Below are 19,743 nucleotides of genomic sequence, written 5' to 3' on the forward strand. Positions count from 1 at the left end.
GAGAGGATGACAGTGGGGAAAGATAGGGGAGGTTGTGTCTAAGGGCAGTAGGCTGGATTCGAACATATGCCGACACTGTAGACGTTTGCCGGAGGCAGCGGCCTAGCGTACTAAGCCACCGGCTTGTTATTTTAACTTTGATTTTGTTTGCGAGAAGCACCCAAACTTCGACTTCACCACACAACGTCAATCACTACAGCAACACACCGACTGATTGACTGCCTCTGAACTCTAGCGACAGCACAGCACCGACCACAACATAGGTGGCAAACAAAGCTTTAGGTGCCAATCACGTCTAGAAAATGCAGTACCTGCCTGGCTGCACAATGCACAAATACAAACATCACACCTGGATCAAAGCCTCACTGAAAAACGTCCCATGCAGACCGAGACATGCTGTACTGGAACTGACAACCACACGACACGTGTAAGGTATATAGACCTTGAGAGTACTACTAATTAGGCTATTCAGTCATCAACAAGAAGAGGGGTCCAAGGTTTAGGGGCATGCTGGTGTGTAAAAATGGCTGTTTGGGGATTGCCATTTTCTTATAATCTAAGTTGAAGGCAACATACCTTTCAAAACAGTTACCCTCTTACTGTTGGGAGTCATACTGTAGCTGTGGTTGTGAGCATTGAGTGAGAACTAAGGCCTAAAAGTTATAGTTAGCAGTAGAGCAAAAACATATATGTGTCCCCCATCATTCAGCAGGAAACTACCAATGCGTTGAATTGCTGGGAGTTGTTACCGTATCATGCTTAGAAGTAGATTAATAGTCAGAGGGGCCTTCACTGCCATACCCAAGAAAGGGTGTGAGTAATGTGAGGGAGAATATGGTCCAGTCCCGGGAGGTTTTAAAGCAAGCAAGATGGTTAGTAGAGCTAGAAGCTAAGCCAAGAAATCTGGAGACGTCTAGAAATGTCCCTCCACAGTTAGACAGGAGTGTAATGGGACACTTAAATCATATAAAAACCAATGGCGCAACACTGGCTTCAAATTGGGAATCTAGCTGTGTGTCCCTCAACAAGGCTACTGTAGGTGAACTTAACATTGGAGCACTGCAGACAATATTGTTATGAAGGTTCAATTTGTGCTTGGCTGCCTGCAGACAGAGAAGTCAGACAGAACTGTCCTAGAAAGAAGTGATAACCAATAAGCTGCTATTTGTATTGATGATTTTTGGACTGTCACCTTGTCGTGGTGAGGGGGCTTATGTACCTCAATGACCCCTCAGAGCTATGCCCGTTGGAGGTAACTCCCGGCAGGTCTATCCAAACCGGACAGGTCTAGGGCCAGCAGTCAGATGAAGCACAGTCCACCTCTTAATCATAAAGCCTTGTAGGAAAATGATCTACGACCACTGCGGCTAACAGTGGACACAGCTGGCTGGGCTAATCAACCATCCAGCTGTTAAAAAAAAAAAAGTATTACAGAAACCATGGATACTCCCATGGTGGACGCCCTATGCGCCAAAGCGGGCAGAGGTTGAAGTTAAGTCAAAAAGCATAAATACAAATATTTGGCATTTCAGAAAAACAGGGTGCTAGGAGCCCTTTCTTTCATGACAGTGGGCAGACTGAAAACAGGGACAAATGGGCAGGTTTACAGAGAAGGCCAGCGTAGGTCATACATAGACCAGCATTTCAAGCCAAACAGAGCTTGCTCAGCTACCCAGCCGCCCGGATGCTCTGTAGCGAGTGGCTCATTCTTCTCACCGAGTTTATCCGAGGACGTTATAATGTCATTGGGGACATGAGAGTCCAGATCGGCATCCATAATTCCCAGAGGGTCCAGCTGAGCAACATGGTGCCCACGGATCTACAAAAACAGGTTTGAGTTGAAATGGAACAAAACATCCGACAGGTGGGCAGGGGGAGGCAAGGGTGGAGGGGCACGAGTGTAGAGATATAAAAGTGTTGAAAGGGATTTGAAAGAAAATAGAGAGGAGAGAAAAAAAAGAGGGAGGAAATGGGAAAAGCAACATTAATACAAACAAGCTCATTGTTGTCTCGCACAGCTGTGAGGGAACATTTCTCACCGACATTCTGAACCCCAGTAGCTACTGGGGCATCATCAAAATTTATACAACTGATGCCAAGAGGATCGAGTTCTGCATTGTGATGGCCATTCAACTGGAAATAAGGTAACATTAGTCACAAGGTATTCAATTAAAACAACATAGAAATATGAAACATTCAAGAGTATATCATAATAGGCATTTTCGTTATCATGAGGTCACAGTCCTTTATGGGGTAAAAACAGACACCTTTGTCCCAGCTTTCAAATGTCAACAATTTCAGCACAGGTACAGTGCCTTCAGAAAGTATTCATACCCCTTGACTTATTCCACATTTTGTTGTGTTACAGCCTGAATTCAAAATGGATCAACTTGTTTTTTTGACTCACCCATCTACACACAATACCCCATAATGACAAAGTGAAAACATGTTTTTAGAAATTGTAGCAATGTATTGTATTCACACCCCTGAGTCAATACTTTGTAGAAGCACCTTGGGCAGCAATTACAGCTTTGTCTTTCTGGGTAAGTCTCTAAGAGTTTTCCACACCTGGATTATGCAACACCATTACTATTCTCAAAATTCTTCCAAGATCTGTCAAATTGGTTGTTGATCATTGCCAGACAACCGTTTGCAGGTCTTGTCAAGTAGATTTAAGTCAAAATTGTAACTTGGCTACTCAGGAACATTTACTGTCTTCTTGCTAAGAAACTCCAGTATAGATTTCGCCTTGTGTTTTAGGTTATTGTCCTGCTGAAAGGTGAATTCATCTCCCAGTGTTTGGTGGAATGCAGACAACCAGGTTTTCCTGTAGGATTTTGCCATTCTGTTTGCTTTTATCCTGAAAAACTCCTGTCCTTAAAGGGGAATTTCACCATGGCTCTGCGAGGGCATATAGTCAATACTATATTAACAACATTATGTTTTTATCATAAACATCACAATTATCCAAACCACATTTTAATTTTACTGGTAGAATCGGGAAGTCGACTCCCTGTGTATTCGTCTGCTCATAGTGAACCACAAAGTCCAGCATTCATAGCAAATCCTGATACCGCCATGCTAGGTAGAGGGGGCGTGCCCACAAACGAATAAATGGCGCTGTTTACGTCGAACCATCAACACACAGTAATCTCAGAATTTATCTAGGAAATTCGTTTTTTTAAACCTGTTTTTCACTACCGTTACAGTCCTGGTATTGAACTCTGAAAGCCATCAGCTAAATCATCTATTTAGATTTTAAGTCATTTAGCAGACGCTCTTATCCAGTGCATACATTTTATTAATTTTTTTCATACTGGCCCCCCGTGGGAATCGAACCCACAACCCAGCTGTTGCAAACGCCATGCTCTACCAACTGAGCTACACGGGGCCACGTATCTATCTTTTGGTTTGCACAATGTCAATCCATTTCGCCTATGCCATGGTAGTCACTGCTAGCTACCTTCAGCAGTGTAAACATGTTTGTTTGTTCTATCTTTGACTGACATGGGCTAACGTAAACTAGCTAATGTTAGCAAATAAGAGGCAATTTGGTAGCCATCTATTCCACCCTCGTCTGGAAAACACTCCGTTACTAAAAATAGAATTGTTGATATACAGTTTCTAGCTCACTCTGTTGGTAGCAATGATGAATGTGTATAAATCGTCTATGGTTGCTTCTCAGCCAGTCTCAGCTGATTGGCAATCTTGCTGCCAATTTAGTGACGCTAGTTAGCTAACGATATTTAAAATGTCTATGTTAGGTATGCTTAGCTAGCCAGTCTAATAGAGAACAATACAATTAGTGGGGTGGTTAAATTGTGTAGTAGGTGGTACAGAATCAGATTCCATCAACATGCACTTCCAACCCCTAGCTCTGCACAATGTGAAAGTAAGTTAGACAAAATATTTACAAGCTGATGGCTAAGATAGTTCAATTTACAGTAAGCATGGCATAAACATGAATTGGGTAGTGTTTGTATGGTTTGTGTTATGGGGTTACTGGTGGTTAGAGGTAGCCTGAGGACCACAGAGTACCTTCCAGAACATGTAATCAATTTAGTCTACCCCGCTTCTCTTTGTGCAAAACTCAGGTTATCTGGAGTCATTCCAGTGCCCTGCTGAAAAATACCCCAAAAGCAGGGGTATTTTGGGTACACAAGCATGAAGGAGCAGACAGTTATGGCGCACAAGAATGTTGGACAGAAACCAGCAAGGGACACAAAGGTATAAAATCAAGACTAAAACACTAATGACAACCACCTAATTCTTCTTTCTGCAGATTCTCAAAACACAATACAAAGACATGTCTACAAAATTCCCCTGCAAAGGGCTACTATTGACAAGAATGGTCTGTCAAAGTCAATGGGCTGGGGGAGGTTTAGACAGTACTTTGAGATGAAGGGGGTTTTGGTTGTGCTTAGACAGTAAATGTATTGTTGCCATTTCTCCTCAATCTCACATACACAACAATCCATACTGTGTAAGAACTGCCTTCCTAAGACTTTTCACACCTTCTTTAACCCCCCAGCCCATTCACTCCCATTGTCCCCTCATTGCCCCTACACAATACGCTAGCCGGTCCAATTCGGTTGATAGTTTCTTTACGTCCCTTCCACAAAAAGTGTAAAACGCTAAAACCACAGCAGTCTTTTTCCAGGAGATAATCAAAGCTTGATGATTAGTTGATTATTTGAATCCGCTGTGTAGTGCTAGGGGAAAAAAAACTAAACGTGCACCCGTTGGGGTCCCCAGGACCGAGTTTGGGAATCCTGGCATAAGACCATGCAGAACATGGGTCCCCAACTCTGTTCCGGGAGAACTACCCTCCTATAGGATTTCACTCCAACCGCAGTTGTAACTAACCTGGTTCAGCTTATCAACCAGCTAATTACTAGAATCAGGTGTGCTAGATTAGGGTTGAGTGAAAACCTAGAGGACGGTAGATCTCCAGGAACAGGGTTGGAACCACCATAAAATTGGAAATGTATCAGCCCTTAAGTATTCACAGAAGATACAGTGGGGAAAAAAGTATTTAGTCAGCCACCAATTGTGCAAGTTCTCCCACTTAAAAAGATGAGAGGCTTGTAATTTTCATCATAGGTACACGTCAACTATGACAGACAAAATGAGAAGAAAAAAATCCAGAGAATCACATTGTAGGATTTTTTATGAATTTATTTGCAAATTATGGTGGAAAACAAGTATTTGGTCAATAACAAAAGTTACTCAATACTTTGTTATATACCCTTTGTTGGCAATGACACAGGTCAAACGTTTTCTGTAAGTCTTCACAAGGTTTTCACACACGGTTGCTGGTATTTTGGCCCATTCCTCCATGCAGATCTCCTCTAGAGCAGTGATGTTTTGGGGCTGTCGCTGGGCAACACAGACTTTCAACTCCCTCCAAAGAGTTTCTATGGGGTTGAGATCTGGAGACTGGCTAGGCCACTCCAGGACCTTGAAATGCTTCTTACGAAGCCACTCCTTCGTTGCCCGGGCGGTGTGTTTGGGATCATTGTCATGCTGAAAGACCCAGCCACGTTTCATCTTCAATGCCCTTGCTGATGGAAGGAGGTTTTCACTCAAAATCTCACGACACATGGCCCCATTCATTCTTTCCTTTACACAGATCAGTCGTCCTGGTCCCTTTGCAGAAAAACAGCCCCAAAGCATGATGTTTCCACCCCCCATGCTTCACAGTAGGTATGGTGTTCTTTGGGTGCAACTCAGCATTCTTTGTCCTCCAAACACGACGAGTTGAGTTTTTACCAAAAAGTTATATTTTGGTTTCATCTGACCATATGACATTCTCCCAATCCTCTTCTGGATCATCCAAATGCACTCTAGCAAACTTCAGACGGGCCTGGACATGTACTGGCTTAAGCAGGGGGACACGTCTGGCACTGCAGAATTTGAGTCCCCGGCGGCGTAGTGTGTTACTGATGGTAGGCTTTGTTACTTTGGTCCCAGCTCTCTGCAGGTCATTCACTAGGTCCCCCCGTGTAGTTCTGGGATTTTTGCTCACCGTTCTTGTGATCATTTTGACCCCACGGGGTGAGATCTTGCGTGGCGCCCCAGATCGAGGGAGATTATCAGTGGTCTTGTATGTCTTCCATTTCCTAATAATTGCTCCCACAGTTGATTTCTTCAAACCAAGCTGCTTACCTATTGCAGATTCAGTCTTCCCAGCCTGGTGCAGGTCTACAATTTTGTTTCTGGTGTCCTTTGACAGCTCTTTGGTCTTGGCCATAGTGGAGTTATGAGTGTGACTGTTTGAGGTTGTGGACAGGTGTCTTTTATACTGATAACAAGTTCAAACAGGTGCCATTAATACAGGTAACGAGTGGAGGACAGAGGAGCCTCTTAAAGAAGAAGTTACAGGTCTGTGAGAGCCAGAAATCTTGCTTGTTTGTAGGTGACCAAATACTTATTTTCCACCATAATTTGCAAATAAATTCATTAAAAATCCTACAATGTGATTTTCTGGATTTTTTTTCCTCAATTTGTCTGTCATAGTTGACGTGTACCTATGATGAAAATTACAGGCCTCTCTCATCTTTTTAAGTGGGAAAACTTGCACAATTGGTGGCTGACTAAATACTTTTTTCCCCCACTGTATTTACAGCACCAATCAAATATTTGGACACACCTACTCATTCAAGGGTTTTTCTTTATTTTTACATTGTAGAATAATAGTGAAGACATTAAAACGATGAAATAAGACCCATCATAGGGTGTATCATTCAGCGCGCAAAGCCCTGACCTGCCAACCTCCTAGGCAATTATGTGTGAAACATCTCACTGTCCTAGAAATGCCTCAAGACATGGAAACAAGCCCAGATCCTCCCCAAGGTGAAATTCCCCTTTAACGATTACAAGCATACCCATAACATAATGCAGCCACCACCATGCTTGAAAATATGGATAGTGATACTCAGTGATGTGTTGTATTGTATTTGCCCCAAACATAACACTCTGTATTCAGGACAAAAGGTTATTTGCTTTGCCACATCTGTTGCAGGTATTACTTTAGTGCCTTGCTGCAAACAGGATGCATGTTTTGGAATATTTTTATTCTGTACAGGTTTCCTTCTTTTCACTGTCAATTAGGTTAGTATTGTGGAATAATTCATCTTGATCCATCCTCAGTTCTCCTATTACAGCCATTAAACTAACTGTTAAAATCACTATTGGTCTCATGGTGAAATCCCTGAGTGGTTTCCTTCCTCTCCGGCAACGGCGTTAGGAAGGACGCCTGTATCTTTGTAGTGAGTGAGTGTATTGATACACCATCCAAAGTGTAATTACTAACTTCACCATGCTCAAAGGGATATTCAATGTCGGCTTTTTTTTTTTACCCATCTACCAATAGGTGCCCTTCTTTGCGAGGCATTGGAAAACCTCCCTGGTCTGTGGTTGAATCTGTGTTTGAAATTCACTGTTCGACTGAGGGACCTTACAGATAATGGCATGTGTGGGGTACAGAGATGAGGTAGTCATTCCAAAATCATGTTAAACACTATTATTATTATTATTATTATTACTATTGAGTCCATGCAACAATTGTGACTTATTAAGCAACTTTCTATTCCTGAATTTATTTAGGTTTGCCATTAAATTTGTAAAATTTTAGGAAAACATGATTCCACTTTGACATTATGGGGTATTGTCTGTAGACCAGTGACAGAAAATCTCAACTGAATCAATTTTAGAATTCAGGCTATAACAACAAAAAGTGGAAAAAGTCTAGGGGTGTGAATACTTTCTGAAGGTACTGTATTTCACTAGAACGTTAGTCCATTATCAGCGTAGTTGGTATCATTAAGTAGGATGGTCAACTTTGTGGAAATAATTAGCTATGCTTACAGAAAACAGATTACACAGCTTAAACCTTAAAACACAGGTAGAGATTACTCAAACAATGAGGACAGGTGATATTGGTTAATTTTTTTGTTAAACAGTTACAGCTTTCTGGCTGCTGAATGTGTCGTAAATGGTTAGACTACTTGGCATGCTTACTAAGACATTATAGACATGGTCGTCCTTGTTTTCTCAATTTACAGCTCTGTGAGAGCCTGTGGTGGCTGACTGGTCTGACCTGGTAGGCACGGATGAGGGATTGGACGGCCAGGTGATCTTCCACCAGCTTCTCCACATTGGGCTGAGCCCCCATCAGGGATTGGGCTTGGGGCAGCCGGGCCAGGCTCAGAAGGCTCTGGTGTGCCTTGCCTGGGGGAGCACCTGCATTGGCATTGCGGAAGAAAACGTCCCAAGACTTAAGGAAAAGAGAGGACAAATAAGAATTGGCATTAATGAACAGTGGTATGAAAGGAGATGGCCAACAAATCCATCTATAACAAACGTAAAACATTTTAGAAGATTACCTGTAGTTATGCTTGAAATATTAAAAAAGTAACCGAATGTTACTGCTTCCATTTTCTCTTTTTGATGAAAGTAACCGGTGTGATTAATCTTAGGTTGTTCAAAACAACAACAGAGGGCAAATTCCACATGTTCTTGTCAGAGGGCCAACTAGTCTCATGTTAAGCAGTAGGCTAACTGAAATATTCTTCATTGTTCCATAGTAAACTGAAAACTAGTAAAGCCCTGACATATTCCTCAAAATGAAACAATCCCCAAAACAATGCAGTTCTCTGGGATTAGGTTATTTAGAAGTTATTGACTTCATACCAAACCGATACTTGAAACTAACACTAGTCACAAGATCCTTCATAGAAAGCTTGATCTACATTGCGGAGATGCGGGAACGGCAGACCCAGCACCACAGTTTGTCCCCACACGGCCGAAACTCAATTTATACCGGTGCGATTAAAGGTCAGTTCTGGCAAGGCATCATACGTGTGGTCAGACTGCTCCGAACTCCAATTCACATATAAATGATGGTACTTAGTCTTTAGATATACCACTGAAAAACAGAATATTGTTTGTAGAAATCCTCACCAATAATTTCCCCCTTCAACAACTGTAAATTATATTTCTTTACATGTTAAGTACTGTACAACTGTCTTGTGACCATGGTTTGGGGGACTAGCATGCCTGAAGCAGTGACTGAAATGTAACACCCTCTTGACTTGGGACACTAACTTGGCTGAACACCAGGGTCAGGGTCACAGCCTCTGTTTCATTCAGAATTCTACATTTAAGTCATTTAGCAGACGCTCTTATCCAGAGCGACTTAGTTAGTTCTACACACATTTCCACTAAAGCGGCTTGAGCTTAAGAACACATGATGAGCTGGAACCATGTAAGGGCTTTCGAAGCTGTGCATGAATCAAACAATTTGAGTTTTGAAGTCTGAGTCAAGAAACAGTGGGTGTTGGTGACATCACACAGCCTACTTTGTGTTGCTACATTTAGGTTACCTAAAGGCCGCTACAAGCTCCACTCGTTTTTTGGGGGGCAGAGGACTCTATTCATTGCGTTCCACCCAGAGAGGAAGTCCGCGTTCTGTAACGTATATCCACTAGGGGGCTTGGGGAGCCAGAGCAGCTCACCAAGCAACAGGGGCCGAGGCACTATTTTTGGATCTAGCTAGTGACGACATCTGAACTTCCAATTCGGTGTTATGCTTGTTTACAAATACTAACTAGCTAGATGTCAGTCTGGTGTAATGCTTTACTACTACTTTTTAGCCAAAGAAGCAGAAACAAACATGTCTCTTTTTGAATTGCAATTGCTGCAAAATGTGCAGGAGCTGTCGACAGAAAACATTTGGATACGAGCTCTGGCAAACTCAGGCAGCGAGTACTACAACTACAAGGGCTTTTTCACAATGGTCCTGATGGCAGTCTGTGATGCAAGGTACCGCTTCACCATGATCGACGTAGGCGCATATCGGTCGGGAGGGAGATGCGGGAATCTTCTCACAAAGCAAGTTCGGCTCCTCACTCATTGCAGGCCAGCTGCCGCTACAAAGGCCAGTTGCCGCTACAAAGGCCAGCTTGCTTGGGACATAAACACCGAACCAATATGTCTTCGTGGGATACGAGCCATTCCTTCTGAGGGTAAACCTGATGCGACCATATCCAGGTAAGATATGCATGTGAGACTCATTTCAGGAAACTAGGCGTGTGTCGCACTTCACTACTTAACAGGAGCGGGATTTGAACGTAAACATTTATATTTGATCAAAATGTGTTTTTTGGCAGAAATGCCTTCTGGAACATGTGAACTTTCATGTGCCTTAATAACAAACTTGTATTCCATCCATAAATACGAATAAAATTGTTATATTACGAGCCTAGTTGGTTTAGCCACAGAAAAAGCTGAGATAATGGATGGGCTGGGCATGCCGGAAGATGACTTTGGATTGGTCTGCAATGTACAGTGGGGAAAAAAAGTATTTAGTCAGCCACCAATTGTGCAAGTTCTCCCACTTAAAAAGATGAGAGAGGCCTGTAATTTTCATCATAGGTACACGTCAACTATGACAGACAAATTGAGAGAAAAAAATCCTGAAAATCACATTGTAGGATTTTTAATTAATTTATTTGCAAATTATGGTGGAAAATAAGTATTTGGTCACCTACAAACAAGCAAGATTTCTGGCTCTCACAGATCTGTAACAACTTCTTTAAGAGGCTCCTCTGTCCTCCACTCGTTACCTGTATTAATGGCACCTGTTTGAACTTGTTATCAGTATAAAAGACACCTGTCCACAACCTCAAACAGTCACACTCCAAACTCCACTATGGCCAAGACCAAAGAGCTGTCAAAGGATTCACCAGAAACAAAATTGTAGACCTGCACCAGGCTGGGAAGACTGAATCTGCAATAGGTAAGCAGCTTGGTTTGAAGAAATCAACTGTGGGAGCAATTATTCGGAAATGGAAGACATACAAGACCACTGATAATCTCCCTCGATCTGGGGCTCCACGCAAGATCTCACCCCGTGGGGTCAAAATGATCACAAGAACGGTGAGCAAAATCCCAGAACCACACGGGGGGACCTAGTGAATGACCTGCAGAGAGCTGGGACCAAAGTAACAAAGCCTACCATCAGTAACACACTACGCCGCCAGGGACTCAAATCCTGCAGTGCCAGACGTGTCCCCCTGCTTAAGCCAGTACATGTCCAGGCCCGTCTGATGTTTGCTAGAGAGCATTTGGATGATCCAGAAGAGGATTGGGAGAATGTCATATGGTCAGATTAAACCAAAATAGAGAACTTTTTGGTAAAAACTCAACTCGTCGTGTTTGGAGGACAAAGAATGCCGAGTTGCATCCAAAGAACACCATACCTACTGTGAAGCATGGGGGTGGAAACATCATGCTTTGGGGCTGTTTTTTCTGCAAAGGGACCAGGATGACTGATCCGTGTAAAGGACAGAATGAATGGGGCCATGTACCGTCGAGATTTTGAGTGAAAACCTCCTTCCATCAGCAAGGGCATTGAAGATGAAACGTGGCTGGGTCTTTCAGCATGACAATGATCCCAAACACACCGCCCGGGCAACGAAGGAGTGGCTTCGTAAGAAGCATTTCAAGGTCCTGGAGTGGCCTAGCCAGTCTCCAGATCTCAACCCCATAGAAAATCTTTGGAGGGAGTTGAAAGTCCGTGTTGCCCAGCGACAGCCCCAAAACATCACTGCTCTAGAGGAGATCTGCATGGAGGAATGGGCCAAAATACCAGAAAACGTTTGACCTGTGTCATTGCCAACAAAGGGTATATAACAAAGTATTGAGTAACTTTTGTTATTGACCAAATACTTATTTTCCACCATAATTTGCAAATAAATTCATAAAAAATCCTACAATGTGATTTTCTAGATTTTTTTTCTCATTTTGTCTGTCATAGTTGACGTGTACCTATGATGAAAATTACAGGCCTCTCTCATATTTTTAAGTGGGAGAACTTGCACAATTGGTGGCTGACTAAATACTTTTTTTTCCCCCACTGTATCTACCTCAAATTACTCCAGTATCCCTGCACATTGTAAATTTGGTATTGGTACCGACCCTGTATTTGGCTATCTTTTTTCTTATTTCTCGTGTTTTCTTTATTTTATATTTTCTTTTTTTATTAGTTATACTATTTTGATATTGATTACTGCACTGTTGGGTAGAGCTTGCAAGCTAAGCATTTAACTGTACTTGTGCATGTGACAACTTGAACTTGATGACTTTATGGAATGAAAAATAAAGTAATCTAATAAAAACTTTGCAATATACACAAATTGAGAAACGTATTATTGCATAGTATTTTCCTATTTTTCTATTGATGTCTACCCAATGTGGACCTGACCGAGATAATGGAATGTTTTGGGCTTTGGAACAAATAAATCGAAACTCAAAACCGTGATTATTTTTAATAACTGAACCAGACCTCAAAAAGCACTAATCACTCAGCACTACTGACAGAATGCCCCAGAGGGCCTTGTGCCATAGGACTGGCACTGGTCTATACTGCCGACCTGCATTCAGCCTAAAGGCTAGCCTAATAATAGCAGGATAGGCAGACTGTGTGGTCAGAGATCACAGCAGTCCTGTGACAACACTCCAGCAGCTAGCTATAAATACACAACAGGGATCCCAGCAATGTGACCTTGCTGTCAAACAGGTGCCTATGCAGCCGTACATAATTAACCTGGCCTGGCTTTCCTAAATTCAGTGTATTATGTAAACTGGTAATGGTTAAAAACATCAAACAATTAATAAATGCTACAATTGGTGTATGCGCGGAAGAGTAAGTAACATGGAAGCAGAACTCATTCTGTAGAAATTGCTTTTGCCACAGGACTAACGTTCGAGAACTGAGAATGTTGGGCTTTCATAGGCAGTATTGGTTAAGAAGTGTTTTGTTTTATTTGGTGCTTTTTACTTGGGCATTAAAAAAACATTCAAAACCCTTGTAATGCAGATGTGTAATGGGCACTTTTGGGGATGTAGTCTACAAATATTTTATTGCTTGGTATTGCAAGCAGTTTTTAAAATAAATGAAGAAAAATGCCTCTGAATCGTGTATGCTAGGCTAATTATCATAGATGTGTTAACAATGCTGCAACCTCTGCACTGTAACCGCCCATGAATTTCAACCGCAAAAAAAGAGACCCCCCCCCAGAGACGGAAAGTGCCGGAACATCTCTCTATAGGAGCTGGATGTCCCTCCAGCACCCCAAAATTCTGGAAGGGCCTTACCTTATGCACACTCTTGGGGTCCTCTAGCCATGAATAGTACATCTCCTCCACGTAATTGGAACTCGTTCCATTGAGGAAAGGCTCGGCAGCCACAGGTGCCGTGTAGCACCTGACTGGCTGAAACGTCTTTGGTACGGCCACAGGCCTCTGCTGTGAAAAGTTCTGAGAAGTCTGAGAGGCCGTCAGCGGCCGCAGCCGTGCAGCACAAGTCCTTAAGCGGTGCATTGCAGTCCTTTAGCACACACAACTCGCCTGTCTCTCCAAAACAACCACAGAGCAGGAGACTCCTTTCACTTCAACCAAACTGCAGTCAAATGATCCACAGGAATCCTATTTCTCCATAGGGCCTTTGCTTTCCACTTGTCAGCGGTCTTTCTTTCCTGACCTGCAAAAGATTGAGAGGTTGTGTGAATATTTAGGCAATGTTAACAGAGTGAGGAAACAAAAAACAGGGCAAAGCCAACTTTGATGTCATAGCCAGTACTATCCTATACAACAGGGTTCTCCAACCTTTTCTAGCGTGAGAGCTACTTTTAAAAAATTAAATATGTCGCGAGCTACTGTGTTTCTTTTAATATTCTTCTCCTTTACCCTGCAACTCTTCCCCGGGTCCTTGGTGTACAAGGGTGTGTTCTGTCAATATACCTGGTAAAATAAAGTTCACGTTTTATTTTTCCTGTTATTTATTTATTTTTTACTCTCAATATTACAATTATTCAGAGAAACAACGAAACAATGCATGTAGCCTCCTTTCAGAATTGCGTGGCAAGCTACTCATAGGTGGGCTGCGAGCTACTGGTAGCTCACGATCTACCTCTCTTGGAGACCCCTGCTAAACACAGAGTAATGGAAACTGTCAAAATTAATTAATCATTTGTTTTAAGGGCATGAGAGTACTGTTTAATGAGTGCTGGGTTAAAGGCCAAAAACATAATGACTGAAACTTAAGTCAGTCAATCTCAGATAGGCCAAAAAATAAAATAATAATAAATAATAATAATATTAATAATAATGGCCTCGAGGGCCACAATGGGATTTCAAAAATTTATGGAGGGATGCACAGATTTTTTTATGACCGATTTGTTTGTCAAAATTGATTTGCGGGCCAGAAAAAGGCTAGTAGTTTGAAAATATAGGTCCATTATACACTGAGTGTGCAAAACATTAAAAACACCTGCTCTTTCCATGACAGACTGACCAGGTGAAAGCTATCAATCAGTTTAGATGAAGGGTAGGAGGTTAAAGAACGATTTTTAAGCCTTGAGACAATTGAGACATAGATTGTGTATGTGTGCCATTTAGAGGGTGAATGGGCAAGACAAAATATTTAAGTGACTTTGAACAGGGTATAGTAAGTAGGTGCCAGGCGCACCTGTTTGTGTCAAGAACTGCAACACTGCTGGGTTTTCCACACTCAACAGTTTCCCGTGCGTATCAAGAACGGTCCACCCCCCAAAGGACATCCAGCCAACTTGACAACTGTGTGAAGCAGTCCCTTTGGAATGCCCTGAGAAATTGAGGCTGTTCTGAGGCAAAAAGGGAGGTGCAACTCAATATTAGGAAGGTGTTCAGCGTAATTTGTACAGAGTTTTTATCTAGTTTTAGACAAGTATGGACTGGAGTGTTCTTTTACTCCAAATAATCATTTGGGATTTCACACCCCCCCCCAAATAAATACATGTACTGTAAAACTTTTAAAATTAAAAACGCAGTCTCAAATAGCCTCCTGTCCCTTTCAATAGCCGGGCAACGACACAAATTTCAGCAAATAAAGGCTGGGTGAACGCTAAATGAATTGTTTACAAGGTTTCATGTTTGATTTGTTACGTTAAATAATTCAGTAACGACTCAGAAAAATTGCAATCATCCGTTTTTAATCGCAATTAAGAAACTGCTAGCCATTGGCTGCTAACAGCTGAGAACTGCTAGCTAACTGGCAAGCACAAAAACAGTCAAATGATCTGATCGCCCTCTAGTGGCGTAAAGTAAGAACTGACCAAATGCAGAGCTAAAGAGGAGAATAATTATTGTCCGGAAGAGGTGGGTGAAAAACATCTATCCATCCATCCATCCATCCACACACAGCTGTGGAAAAATTAAGAGACAACTGCAAATTTTTCTTAAATCAGCATCTCTATATGTATGACAGCCATTCCATTCCAGTGTCTGTTGAATTCCAACACAGGCACACCTCATTATACTGAATTAGGTACTGATTAGGTGATCATCTGAACCAAAATCTTTTTTAACGAGGAAAAGTATAAAAACCACTGCTGTGGTCATCACTATCCTCTTGCAATAGGACCAGCTGGATGGCAAAAACTGTGATAATACTACCTCAAAAAGTAATATTAATCAAAAAATAACTATTGACCATGCCAAAAGAGTTGAAAAGGAAAGTTTTGAGTGAGGAAAAGAAGGGTTAAATTCTAGCTTTACTGGCAGAGGGATACAGTGAGCGTCAAAGTTGCTTCCATCCTTAAAATGTCAAAAGACGGCGGTTCATGAGAACAAGGTCAAGCAGCAGACATTGGGAACAACAAAGCTACAGACCGGCAGAGGGCGAAAACGACTCTCTACTGACGGGGATGACCGCCAACTCATTCGAATGTCACTCAACATTTGTAGGATGACATCAAGTGACCTACAAAAAGAATGGCAAACGGCAGCTGGGGTGAAGTGCAAGGCGAGGATTGTTCGAAACAGGCTCCTAGGGGCAGGGCTGAAGTCGTGCAAAGCTATAAAAAAATCCCTCCATCAATGAGAAGCAAAGAAGAGCCAGGCTGAGGTTTGCAAAAGACCATAAGGATTGGACCGTAGAGGACTGGAGTAAGGTCATCTTCTCTGATGAGTCCAATTTTCAGCTTTGCCCAACACCTGGTCGTCTAATGGTTAGACAGAGACCTGGAGAGGCCTACATGCCACAGTGCCTCGCACCCACTGTGAAATTTGGTGGAGGATCAGTGATGATCTGGGGGTGCTTCAGCAAGGCTGGAATCGGGCAGATTTGTCTTTGTGAAGGACGCATTAATCAAGCCACGCACAAGGTTGTCCTGGAAGAAAACTTGCTTCCTTTTGCTCTGACATTGTTCCCCAACTCGGAGGATTGTTTTTTCCAGCAGGACAACGCGCCATGCCACACAGCCAGGTCAATCAAGGTGTGGATGGAGGACCACCAGATCAAGACCCTGTCATGGCCAGCCCAATCTCCAGACCTGAACCCCATTGAAAACTTCTGGAATGTGATCAAGAGGAAGATGGATGGTCACATGCCATCAAACAAAGCAGAGCTGCTTGAATTTTTGCGCCAGGAGTGGCATAAAGTCACCCTACATCAATGTGAAAGACTGGTGGAGAGCATGCCAAGATGCATGAAAGCTGTGATTGAAAATCAGGGTTATTCCACCAAATATTGATTTCTGAACTCTTCCTAAGTTAGTATTGTGTTGTTTAAAAATGAACATGAACTTATTTTCTTTGCATTATTCGAGGTCTGACAACACTGCATCTTTTTTGTTATTTTGACCAGTTGTCATTTTCTGAAAATAAATGCTCTAAATGACAATATTTTTATTTGGAATTTGGGAGAAATGTTGTCAGTAGTTTATAGAATAAAATAAAAATGTTATTTTTACCGAAACACATACCTATAAATAGTAAAACCAGAGAAACTGAATTTTGCAGTGGTCTCTTAATTTTTTCCAGAGCAGTATGTATGAATAAAAATAAATAAATAAATACAAATAATAATAATATTATATATATATATATACACACATACACACACACAGTGAGGGAAAGTATTTGATCCCCTGCTGATTATGTATGTTTGCCCACTGACAAAGAAATTATCAGTCTATAATTTTAAAATGGTAGGTTTATTTGAACAGTGAGACAGAATAACAACAAAAAAATCCAGAAAAACACATTGAACAGCGCCGGAAGAAGATGGCTGCCGTTTTACAGCCCTCTAACCAATTGTACTATTATGTGTGTTTTTCCGCGTTATTTGTAATTTATTTTGTACATAATGTTTCTGCCATCGTCTCTTATAACCAAAGAGAGCTTCTGGATATCAGGACAGCGATTACTCACCTCGCATTGGACGAATATTTTTTCTTCAACGAGGCGTTCGCGAAGGATATCATACAGACACCCGACAAGGCCCAGATCCCCGTCATTCGCATGAGGAAGAGACGGAGATATCGCGGACGCAGATCCGGGTGACTCGTAGAGATCCGACGGCGGCGAGTAAACTGCCTCTCCCATCAATCCTATTAGCCAACGTTCAATCTTTTGAGAATAAAATTGACGATTTAAGATTACGGTTATCCTACCAACGGGACATTAAAAACTGTAATATCTTATGTTTCACGGAGTCGTGGCTGAACGACAACAATGATAACATTCAGCTAGCGGGCTATACGCTACATCGACAGGACAGAACTGCAGACTCTGGTAAGACAAGGGGTGGCGGTCTCTGTATATTTGTAAACAACAGCTGGTGCACAAAATCAAATACCAAGGAAGTCTCGAGGTTTAGAGTATCTTATGATAAGCTGTAGACCACACTATTTACCAAGAGAGTTTTCATCTATATTTTTCATAGCTGTCTATTTACCACCACAAACCAATGCTGGCATTAAGATTGCACTGAATGAGTTGTACAAGGCCATTAATCAACAGGAAAACGCTCATCCAGATGCAGCGCTCCTAGTAGCCGGGGACTTTAATGCAGGGAAACTTAAATCCGTTCTACCTAATTTCTACCAGCATGTTAAATGTGCAACCAGAGGGAAAAAAACTAGACCACCTTTACTCCACACACAGAGACGCATACAAAGCTCTCCCTCGCCCTCCATTTGGCAAATCTGACCATAACTCTATCCTCCTGATTCCTGCTTATAAGCAAAAACTGAAGCAGGAAGCACCAGTGATTCGGTTAATAAAAAAGTGGTCAGATGACGCAGATGCTAAGCTACAGGACTGTTTTGCTAGCACAGACTGGAACATGTTCCGGGATTCTTCAGACAGCATTGAGGAGTACACCACATCAGTCACTGGCTTCATCAATAAGTGCATCGATGATGTCGTCCCCACAGTGACCGTACGTACATACCCCAACCAGAAGCCATGGATTACAGGAAACATCCGCACTGAGCTAAAGGGTAGAGCTGCCGCTTTCAAGGAACGGGACTCTAACCCGGACGCTTATAAGAAATCCCGCTATGACCTCCGACGAACCATCAAACAGGCAAAGAGTCAATACAGGTCTAAGATTGAATCATACTACACTGGCTCTGACGCTCGTCGGATGTGGCAGGGCTTGAAAACTATTACAGACTACAAAGGGAAGCACAGCCGCGAGCTGCCCAGTGACACAAGCCTACCAGACGAGCTAAACCACTTCTATGCTCGCTTGAGGCAAGCAACACTGAAGCATGCATGAGAGCACCAGCTGTTCCGGACGACTATGTGATCACGCTCTCCGTAGCCGATGTGAGTAAGACTTTTAAGCAGGTCAACATTCACAAGGCCGCAGGGCCAGACGGATTACCAGGACGTGTACTCCGAGCATGTGCTGACCAACTGGCAAGTGTCTTCACTGACATTTTCAACATGTCCCTGACTGAGTCTGTAATACCAACATGTTTCAAGCAGACCACCATAGTCCCCGTGCCCAAGAACTCTAAGATAACCTGCCTAAATGACTACCGACCCGTAGCACTGACGTCTGTAGCCATGAAGTGCTTTGAAAGACTGGTCATGGCTCACATCAACAGCATAATCCCAGAAACCCTAGACCCACTCCAATTTGCATACCGCCCCAACAGATCCACAGATGATGCAATCTCTATCGCACTCCACACTGCCCTTTCCCACCTGGACAAGAGGAACACCTACGTGAGAATGCTATTCATTGACTACAGCTCAGCATTCAACACCATAGTGCCCTCTAAGCTCATCACTAAGCTAAGGATCCTGGGACTAAACACCTCCCTCTGCAACTGGATCCTGGACTTCCTGACGGGCCGCCCCCAGGTGGTAAGGGTAGGTAACAACACATCTGCCACACTGATCCTCAACACGGGGGCCCCTCAGGGGTGCGTGCTCAGTCCCCTCCTGTACTCTCTGTTCACCCATGACTGCATGGCCAGGCACGACTCCAACACCATCATTAAGTTTGCCGACGACACAACAGTGGTAGGCCTGATCACCGACAACGATGAGACAGCCTATAGGGAGGAGGTCAGAGATCTGGCCGTGTGGTGCCAGGACAACAACCTCTCCCTCAACGTGACCAAGACAAAGGAGATGATTGTGGACTACAGGAAAAAAAAAGAGGACTGAGCACGCCCCCATTCTCATCGACGGGGCTGTAGTGGAACAGGTTGAGAGCTTCAAGTTCCTTGGTGTCCACATCACCAACGAACTATCATGGTCCAAACACACCAAGACAGTCGTGAAGAGGGCACGACAAAGCCTATTCCCCCTCAGGAGACTAAAAAGATTTGGCATGGGTCCTCAGATCCTCAAAAATTCTACAGCTGCACCATCGAGAGCATCCTGACTGGTTGCATC

The 19,743-nt window shown here is 42.8% G+C and overlaps 1 protein-coding gene across 4 annotated transcripts in view; it reads right to left on the bottom strand.

Annotated features, from left to right (window-relative positions):
• The window catches only part of LOC121587473 (2-oxoglutarate dehydrogenase, mitochondrial), a 73,956-nt gene that overhangs the window by 31,890 nt on the left and 22,323 nt on the right, over positions 1-19,743 (bottom strand). For 3 of the 4 annotated variants that reach the window (XM_041904431.1, XM_041904430.1, XM_041904429.1), the window contains exons 2-4: positions 13,162-13,546; positions 8,102-8,278; positions 1,717-1,819 (exon numbers count right to left, since the gene is read on the bottom strand). In XM_041904431.1, coding sequence (XP_041760365.1) covers positions 1,717-1,819; positions 8,102-8,278; positions 13,162-13,386 — 505 coding nt within the window. In that variant the 5' untranslated portion in view covers positions 13,387-13,546. Of the gene's footprint in view, positions 1-1,716; positions 1,820-2,039; positions 2,134-8,101; positions 8,279-13,161; positions 13,547-19,743 lie in introns of all 4 variants that reach the window. The other variant, XM_041904432.1, reaches the window with a different exon arrangement.

Source organism: Coregonus clupeaformis, chromosome 18, assembly GCF_020615455.1.
Source record: "Coregonus clupeaformis isolate EN_2021a chromosome 18, ASM2061545v1, whole genome shotgun sequence".
NCBI classification, from domain to species: Eukaryota; Metazoa; Chordata; class Actinopteri; order Salmoniformes; family Salmonidae; genus Coregonus; species Coregonus clupeaformis.